Source organism: Camellia sinensis, chromosome 2, assembly GCF_055761805.1.
Source record: "Camellia sinensis isolate YWXY chromosome 2, ASM5576180v1, whole genome shotgun sequence".
NCBI lineage: Eukaryota > Viridiplantae > Streptophyta > Magnoliopsida > Ericales > Theaceae > Camellia > Camellia sinensis.
The window spans coordinates 17,634,772-17,645,031 of record NC_138962.1 but is presented as its reverse complement, the minus strand read 5'-3'; the positions used below and the strand labels follow the sequence as shown (position 1 = coordinate 17,645,031).

The following is a 10,260-nucleotide window of genomic DNA, read 5'->3' as shown; positions in this document are numbered from 1 at the left end:
AAAAACAATATCAACACTGATTAGGCAACTTTATTATCAATTAAACCTTATTAAATAAAATAGTAATAATGAGAAATATTTTTTAAATAATGCTATATGAATCAATTAATATAATAATTAGTGTACTAACAGATAATGTAACATAATTTTAAAAATTTTAAGTATTTATAATTTGTATAATAGATAAAATCAGTAATAATGCCATAACATATGTTAATACACTAATTGATACATGTAGCTTCACCGATATTTTTTACTTACTTTCTTAATGCTATGTTTGATTAATGGATTTGTTTAGAAATTTAGAAATGAAAAGAAAAAAAATGTGAAATAAGAATGAAATATAATTATATACACATTTTACATAGTTTTTTTTTCTCTTTTTCTTTCCCATTTTTTATCACAATTTATGAATCAAACACAGTTTAAATTTAATATAAATATATTTAATTCCATGAATTTGATATAAATTATACTAACTTCCTTTTTAATAAGATTAAAGCCATCAAATAATGAGTAAACATGTAAACAAACAAAAGTAAATACCTATGTTAGTATAAACAACACGATAAAATATAACTTATATGACTTACAAACTATTGATGGAAAAAAATTTAAGTAGTATATGAATTAAATTATTGAGAAAAATTAATATAATTTCAAGAAAAATAAGTTTATTTTACCCAAAATAAATAAATAAACTAATTTATCAAAATTTTAAAAATAAAAAAGAGAATAATCTCCCTTTATATCCGTAGTCCATCTCTGTCGGTTGACACACAACAACTCCTTCACTTCACTTCACTTCACTGTCATGGCTTCACTTCCCTGCAAATCTCTCTTCTTGTCACTCTTCTTCTTCTTCTTCGTTACAATCCAAACCTTAGCTGTTTCAGCTGATGAGACGGTCAAAACATACATATTCCGAATCGACAGATTCGCTAAACCGTCCATCTTCCCAACTCACTACCACTGGTACACCACCGAGTTCACCGACCCAACCACCATCCTCCACGTATACGACACCGTTTTCCATGGCTTCTCTGCTTCTCTCACTCCAGCTCAAGCCGCTTCAGTCCTCCAACACCCTTCCGTCCTCGCTTCCTTCGAGGATCGCCGGAGGCACCTCCACACAACTCGCTCGCCGCAGTTTCTCGGCCTGAGAAACCAGCACGGTCTCTGGTCCGACTCCGACTACGGCTCCGACGTCATCATTGGATTGTTCGATACCGGAATTTGGCCGGAGCGCCGGAGTTTCTCGGACTTGAATCTCGGCCCGGTTCCGAGTCGGTGGAAAGGGGTTTGTCAAACCGGAGCGAAATTCACTTCGAAGAATTGTAACAAGAAGATCGTCGGAGCTCGATTCTTCTCCAAAGGCCATGGGGCGTTCGTCGGCGGAATCAACGAGACGGTTGAGTTCATGTCGCCGAGAGACGCCGACGGGCATGGGACCCACACGGCGTCGACGGCCGCCGGGAGACACTCGTTTCAGGCAAGTATGTCTGGGTATGCCGCCGGAATAGCCAAAGGAGTTGCTCCGAAAGCTCGATTGGCTGTGTATAAAGTTTGCTGGAAAGACTCTGGTTGCTTCGATTCCGATATCCTCGCCGCCTTCGACGCTGCCGTGAACGACGGCGTCGATGTGATTTCGATATCAATCGGGGGCGGCGATGGGATTTCTTCCCCCTACTATCTCGACCCAATTGCCATCGGAGCTTATGGAGCTGTTTCGAGAGGAGTTTTCGTGTCAGCATCAGCGGGAAACGATGGGCCTAATGGAATGTCGGTGACGAACCTCGCTCCGTGGTTGACAACAGTCGGCGCGGGAACAATTGATCGGAATTTCCCCGCTGATGTGGTGCTCGGAGACGGAAGGAAACTCGCCGGTGTATCGTTATACGCCGGAACTCCGTTGAATGGGACAATGTATCCTCTGGTTTATCCGGGTAAATCAGGGGTACTCTCATCTTCACTCTGCATGGAAAATTCACTCGACCCGAATCAAGTGAAGGATAAAATCGTGATCTGTGATCGAGGAAGCAATCCTCGAGTCGCGAAAGGATTGGTGGTGAAGAAGGCCGGCGGTGTGGGAATGATTCTCGCTAATGGGGTTTCGAACGGTGAAGGGTTAGTCGGCGATGCTCATCTGATTCCGGCTTGCGCAGTCGGTTCCGATGAAGGCGAAGCGATTAAATCCTACCTTTCATCATCTTCAGTTGCAACGGCGACTGTGAATTTCAGGGGGACTATAATCGGAATCAAACCGGCGCCGGTGGTGGCTTCGTTCTCCGGGAGAGGACCAAACGGGTTGAACCCGGAAATCTTGAAACCCGACTTGATTGCTCCTGGTGTCAACATTTTAGCAGCATGGACCGATGCGGTTGGCCCAACGGGTTTGGATTTGGATCCCCGAAAAACCGAATTCAACATTCTATCGGGTACTTCGATGTCTTGTCCCCATGTAAGCGGTGCCGCGGCCTTGCTCAAATCGGCCCACCTGGATTGGAGTCCGGCGATGATAAAATCAGCAATGATGACAACTGCGAGTATAACCGATAATCGGTTCCAACCCATGACCGATGAATCGACGGTTAAACCATCGACGCCATACGATTATGGTGCAGGTCATGTTAATCTGGATCGGGCCATGGATCCGGGTCTCGTTTATGATATCACAAACAGTGATTATGTAAACTTTTTATGCGCAATTGGGTACGGTCCAAAAACAATTCAGGTGATCACCCGATCACCTGTGAATTGTCCGGCGAAAAAACCTTCACCAGACAATTTGAATTATCCTTCTATGACCGTGTTGTTTTCGAGCTCGAGTGGAGCTGTTTCGAGAAAGAGTTTTATTCGGACCGTGACAAATGTTGGGCCGGTAAACTCGGTTTACAGAGTGAAGGTTGAAACGCCGAAGGGGGTGGCGGTGACGGTGAAGCCGGCAAAGCTGGTGTTCTCGGAGAGAGTGAGGAAGGTGAGCTTTGCGGTGACTGTAACGGTAGACAGCAAGAATCTGGTGTTGGATGACTCGGGTGCTGTGTATGGATCACTTTCTTGGTTCGATGGAAAGCATGTGGTTCGGAGCCCCATAGTGGTCACCCAAATTGAGCCCTTGTAATCTATTTTGATCATGTGGGCTTGATTAAGGATCGGACAGTGGTGTACGTTTGATGGGGGAGAGTTTAAAGTGCAAAGTTAGGCTGCAGTGTATTGTAGCATAACTTGCTACCACTACTAGAACTCATACGCTGTTTTTAGGTGTTTTGAGGAGGGTGTCTGTTGTGTTTAATTAATACCTTTAATTATTTTCGTTTTGCTTTTCTTTGTTTTTTTTTTTTTGTTTTGTTTTGTTTTGTTTTTATTTATTTAAGCTCATAATGTGTATGATTGTATTTGTCATATAATATTGGTTTAACAAGAAAAAAGGTCTGAATCAATGTTGTTAAATCTCATGCTGTTAAGTATCATTGTTGGAAAATAATTTCGTATTTTCAAATTCTTTTTAGTTAATGTTATCATGGGAGACAAATGTATTGCTAAGCTATTTTGGTTAAAAAACTATGTAGGCGATCGATATGAATTTAAATTGTTGAGGGTTAAGAATATTGTGCGCCTAATGTAGTTAACCATTTAATTATGCATAGAGAGTAAAAACTATTATATATGAACATTCAACAAATTGATTATCAACTTTGTGGTTTGTACATTAATTTTTCATGTAAAAATGGTGAATGGGGAGAACGGCAGCTGGGTTTGTGTGGCAGTGAGCTTAATTTTTGGGTCCCCAGTGAATGTATGTCAACTCTTAATTTGAACACGTGACTTATGATAATAGGTCCGGAGAACAATTTTTAAAATTTTTAGACATACCTAACTTAGATTTATCTAAAAAGTGAAAAATTTGTGAAGAAAACCTTTTAAAAATTCACTAAATACTTAAAATATTAAAAACATACCAGAATTCAGTATATTTTTTGTATTTTTATGTATTTATTAATTTTTTAAAATATTTTTTCACAAATTTTTTACTTTTTAAATACATATAAGTACGATGCATGTAAAAAGTAAAAAAAATGTTTAAAATTTAAAAAAATATTCATTAAAAACAAAAAAAATACGAAAATCAAAAAATTTAACTTTCAAAAAACTCAAACCAAACACATTGAATAGGTCCGGAGAAGTATGAAGAGATAATTCTCCACTCTACTTCTACTGCTAACACACTAACTCATAGATAAATAATAATAATAATAATAATAATAATAACCCACCTACTTTCCTTTAATCAGGAATGTTTGTCGGTTATATTTAATATTAAGTCGGATCTTTACATCTCATACTAGAAAGGTGGAGTTTCACACTCAGCAGTATCTAACCTACTGCTTAAAGCAAATCTGATATCCATCTTTATGTTAATTAAGGAGACCAATTTGTTGAAGATCTCTTATAAAATGTCTTTCAAGCTTTGATTCAAATTTTAATACATTTATCAATGGGATTGTGGAGCAGCCTATTAGTATCTTAACTACCAACCTAAATATAACATATATATATATATATAGATTGTGCACATCAGCTGTGAAATCCAACTTGTAATCCCTCCTACTAATAAAATATTATTTCTCATTGAGAAACGTTATCTGTTATTGATCTATTTCATTATTATTTTGTATCATCGCCTACGTGGATACTCATTATTAGTTCCTCGTTATGAAATAATTAACAAATAATATCATGCCATGCATCTCAATGATATAAACAGGTAAAAAAGAGAGAGGGAGGGTGGGGGGTGGTAATATATTACTCATTTTCCCTATTTCAGGGGAAGGGTACATGTATTGTGCTTGCATGGTTGATTAGTAAAGTTTTAGTTTGTTTGTTTAGTCATGTATCTTTTTTCATAATTAGAAGCAAATCAAACCAAATTAAATTTTATGCTGCAATTAGATTGGGTTATATGTATCCTTTTCATAATTTCACTATCTAAAGAATTATACAGTTAATTAAATTAAATAATGTAGAGAAAAAAATAGTATATATCAATAATACAAACTGACAGGAAGTCTAGTGAGTGGTCCTTTAATTTGAAGGGACACGGCAAGTGTTCATCGCTTGCATGCTAATTTGGCTTTTTCTTTGAAAATGGCCTATTTCACTACCTTGCAAGTCATAATCTTTGGCTTTATTAAAGTTAAAGAAGATAGGGAAAAAATAAGAGCAATGTAAATCCCAAATCTTCCCATAGCTAATGGAACAGCCAAATTAACTTGTTCATTGGAGTCACACTCAACCCAACAAGTTTTGGATTTGGCCACTCAGTGGGAAAATTCAAGTATCTTGAAAAGAAATGGACTAAAAAAAAAAAAAAAAGAGAATAATATTTTAGAAAAGCAAGGAAGTATGGAAAAAAGAAAAGAAAATGACAGAAAACGAAGAAATGCATTGATGTGAAGCTGTGTTACAAGTCTGTAATGACTTGAGATTTATAATACTCATACTTAAAATAGGCCAAGATACAAGCAACAATGAAATCTGAGGCTAAATTTAAATGGCTAGAAACTTGTCAAGATCGAAGGGGTTTGAGATAGAGAATTATATCACTCTGTTAATCTGCAACATACTAAATGAAAATTGTGTACAAAGGACAATTATGCATAATATAGTTTACAAATTTAAAATTGTTGATTCAAAACATATGCCAACCAGCTGAAGATTTTTACTATCACATCGAAGATCATAAACAAAACCAACATCATATTGTGGGGAATGTAAGAACTATACCAACCCTATAATGTATTCATTGGATGAATTATGGCAATTGTGGAAAACTATGCCAGCATATGCCTTCTTTGCAGCTCTTGATGCAAACTGGGTCTGAAGAAAAGTGAAGGATTGTTATTGCGTCGACAAGGCGGGTGAGAAATATAAGGATGAAAGTAGAGGCTGCAGAGAAAACAAAAAGAATAAGAGTAGAAACTCTGCCTTCTAAAGGAGAGAACAAGCCAACCAGTTGTAGAGATTTCAGAAACATGATATCAATAGCCCAGACATAGTTCCAATTGGATGTAAGAATGTCTGCAATCCTCATGTTTAGAGCCTTCGCCACAAAGCAGCACACTAGATGGGCCTGCAAACAACACTGTACATGTAGATAACATTAATATAAATAACAAGTCTAAAAACTGATCACAAAATCAGCACAAAATGTATATGCAAGGATGAGATTGTTTATATGTGGATCCCATTTTGAATGCTCCAGCTGTGGGCCTTGCCATAACACGATCAACTTCAATTGATCAACATTAGTTTTTGCCTATGGTTACTTTGACACTGATCCCTATGTGTTTGGGTCTTGGCTTTGTGAAGGAAAAAATTTGAATTTTTACTGCATTCATTGTTACATGAATCAGAAATGCTGCAAGAAGATCTACACAGAGCAGATACTAAAAACTCCAAAGGGATGAGAATGGTAAGGTCCAGTATCAGTGTACCTGTATAATTTTGTTACACTTTGCCTGTGGTTATAGTAGGCATTTAAAGCAGGCCCATCTCTGCAAGAAACACTGAACTTAGTCATTGTATTGATTAGATTAAGTAGTTAAGAAAGGTTTATTGAAATATCTCAACCACAGTTCCATAAAAAAGCAACTTCTGGAAATTTCTTGAGCTCAATGTTCACTGGGAAAAGCATGTGATAACAATGCCGTAGCCATCCAAGAGGTGCCCCACCAATTAATGTAGTTTGACTTTGGCAAACCGAAAACTGATTCAACACATTTGACAGCCTTCCGTTCTCCCACCGGAAGTTTTTCTACTCTGATAAAAATAAAAACCAATAAACAAAATCAATGTGGGTAATCTAGTTCTTATTAATTCAAAAACAAAGATGCGATGAGGCACATAAATATGAACCTTCAGCTCTTAAAGGTCAAGCTTTCTAAATCCTCTTGCTGATCATCATCATCAAGTTTGCATCACCACTGAACATTAATATTCACAATTTATTCATGCAAATTTAACAACAAAAGAATATGCACAGTTGATTTTTGAAGTAATCTCTGTCAGTTAACATAATCAACCAATAAAAATCCTAATTTTAACTTACTGTACTTAAGGGTTAAGACCTCTACCATAACATATAGCACAAGAGGATTATAAACAACGAAATTCATACATGATATTTCACGCCCATTTTTGGTGCAATGTTGATGAAGTCGACACCTTCAATGGGACATCAGGAAATAATACTTGATTGAGTTTAGTTCAGTCCTCATTTGGTTTGCATCAAAGTGCATGTCAAGCTGACCAAACCATCATGCATCAATTCTGAAATGACTTACAAGCACTCAAAATGAACAGGAGTTTCCCCACTACCATTGATCCCATACCCATTTGTAAGTGCATTCCAGGAGACTACATCATCTCCTCGAACACAATGTGAGCAAGTTCCACATTCACACACTTAAAAAAGGTGCACCAGTAAACCAATCATTGTTGTCCAACTGATAACATCTTTGTTTTCCATTTCATTGAATATTTTAGTGGCAGCATCCAAATTAATCAAGCTTGAATGCATGTCAAGAACAGAATTACTAACAAACGTATTGAAAACTAGCCCATGATTGATTCACATAGTCTCTAAAACTCTCATACAGGGAAAAGATTCCAGGGATCATCCGTCAAACCCATGAATCATGATCGACCATGCAATGACGTTCTTCTCGGAAATTTCTTCTAACAGCTTCTCCGCGTCTTGAATCGTTCCAGGTTTATAGTAAAACCTCAAGAATTTTGAGGCTTGTATGAGGATTTGGAAAGAGCAGAAGTTCTTGATTCCTAGTACTGTTTCTGATCATAGAACACTTTGCTACAGTATTTTCTTCAACTTGGGCCTTTTGTAAGTAAGAGTGGCGCTAAGTAGCCACAGCATTCATTTTGGGCCCCCACTTTGCATCCCATCTCACATTGAAATATTTTGTAATAAAAAAATGGGATTTTTGGCCATAACTGCTTCATAGAGGCTGTTTTTCTTAAAAATGACAATTTATAATTTTTTGGCTCATAAACTCCTCCAAAATAAAAAAATCTTGTAAAAAGGACAAAAAATTTTAGATTTATATTTTATGTGACAAATTTACCCCTTCATCCACACACTCTCTATCTTTCTCTTCTTTCTCTCCATTAGTTTGTTATCTCTCTCAGCTCTTTCTTTCTCTATCTCTTTCTAAGAGCTCTCTCCACCATCGTCTACACCACCACAACCATCACCATCTCCATCTCCACTAGCACAACTACCATAATTTCTATTACCTCCACCGTCTCAACCATTGGTGTCGTTCACCACTGCCACTACCGTTTTACCACCACATCTCAACCACCAGCGCCATTCGATGTCACTGTACCACAAGCAATCACCACCATCATCCTTAGCATCCAAGACCTTAGATCTGAGATTAATGACCTCAGATCTGAGATATGTCATCTCAGATCTATATTCTCTCTTCTTTTTTTTTTTTTCTTTAATTGTCTCCTAATCATGCTTTATTTTTCAGATAGTAAAATTTTACTCTGGTTTGAACCAAATCTAAGGCAATATATGTGCTCTCTTTATCTCTCTATTTTTTTTCTCTGGTATGTCCTCTGTTTTTGTTTGACAGAATGAGAATAAAATTTTACTCTGATATGTGCTCTGATTTTGTTTGACAGAATAAGAGTAAAATTTTACTCTGACATGTGCTCTGTTTTTGTTTAATAAAATGAGAGTAAAATTTACTTTGGTTTTATGTGTTTTTTTTTTGGATACAATGACAGTAAAGTTTTACTCTATTATTGTGTATTTTTGTTATTTGTTTTTAGAACAACAAGTTCAAGCGATGAAACAGAGTGAGGGAGACAAACGGTTTCATCGTTTGATATTTGCCCATTTATATGGAAGGGTATTTCAGTCTTTTTATCATATTTTTTTATTTGAGGGATTTTTGGAACCAGTATTTTATTACGTGGTCTTCACACAAAAAAGGCATAATGAGAGGGGCTTTTCACCAAAAATCTAAAAAAAAATTTTAAAAAAATGTTATGAACCACAAAAATATACTTAGGTTTAAAATTAATCTAAATTTTATCCCATATATATATATATATATAGTATAGGTTTAAAATCAATGAGGTATATAATACACTCATAATGATTATAGACTATTGATTTTGTTTTGTAAGTAATTTTTTAAATTTGTAATATTATTGAATTTCTTTAGACAGCTAAATGTCAAAATTATCTCCAATCTTCTCAAACCCTAGCCCTAACTTTACATCATTCGTCACCTACCACCACCAGCCTAAGCCCCTGCCCACCGCATAACGTCTATGTTGTCACTCTTTTCCAACCTTGTCCAATCCTTTCTCGCAATCCCTCAACCCTCTATTGCAATCCTTCAACCACCCTCCTTCAACCTTTGCCACTTTTCAACACCTTTCTGCCTTCTTCAATCCTTTCCTACATTTCCCACCACTACTACCTCTGAAACCTCCTCCACTACTATGGCTCTCTTTCTCTTTTTCTTCTGTTCTCGCTTGACTCTCTCTTTTTTTCTTTTTTTCTTCTTTATTTTTGTCATGTTAGAATAAGGGGTGAAAGGATAAGGGGGGGGGGGGTTGAAAAGTGATAAGAGAGGAGCTAACAAAGGGTCTAGGAAGAACAGAAAATGGAGATGAGTTAGAGGTGGCAAAGTAAATAAGAGATAGGATAAGAAATGAAAGGAATGATTGTGAGACACAATGTGGCTACATAAGGGATGGCAAGAGGCTTAGAGGTTTGAGGGGCTATTAGGGTGGTAATCGGATGGATGTATTGAGGGTGGCGGAGGGTAGAGGGTCACAATAAAAAAGGTGATAACGAGTGGTTGGAAAGTAGCGGTGACAAGTAATAATGGGTGGTGGAGAGGAGGTAGTAAGCAAATTAAGACCTATTTTCAGAAGTAGAAAAAAAAAAAAAAGTTGATTTTTTTTTTGATTTTTTTTTTTAAAAATCATATAAAAAAATAGAGACATAATATAATTTAAATAAATCAATAAATTGATTTTTTTTTTTTCTAGTTGTCCAAATAAGCCTAAGGTAAAAAAAATAAAATTATAGTAACAAATTATTATTGTTATTATTTTCCAAAAAGGTATGGGTCAAAGAAGGTCAAAACAAAGCATTTGTGGAAGAAAGCGCGCGACAGGTCGTTATTTCAGGAGAGAGAGACACAGCCGTTACGC

The 10,260-nt window shown here is 36.5% G+C and overlaps 1 protein-coding gene and 1 long non-coding RNA gene across 2 annotated transcripts; one reads left to right on the top strand and one right to left on the bottom strand.

The window, feature by feature from the left end:
- Positions 1-695: 695 nt before the first annotated feature.
- Positions 696-3,450, top strand: LOC114311394 (subtilisin-like protease SBT1.6). The gene has a single exon (XM_028257539.2). The coding sequence runs from the start codon at positions 815-817 to the stop codon at positions 3,119-3,121; it is 2,307 nt and encodes a 768-aa protein (XP_028113340.2). The 5' UTR covers positions 696-814; the 3' UTR covers positions 3,122-3,450.
- Positions 3,451-5,600: 2,150 nt separating this feature from the next.
- Positions 5,601-8,141, bottom strand: LOC114311382 (uncharacterized). The gene is made up of 4 exons (XR_003646473.2): positions 7,178-8,141; positions 6,916-6,983; positions 6,495-6,819; positions 5,601-6,142 (listed from the first exon to the last, which is right to left on the bottom strand). It is a non-coding gene; the product is annotated as an uncharacterized LOC114311382 (long non-coding RNA).
- Positions 8,142-10,260: the final 2,119 nt, after the last annotated feature.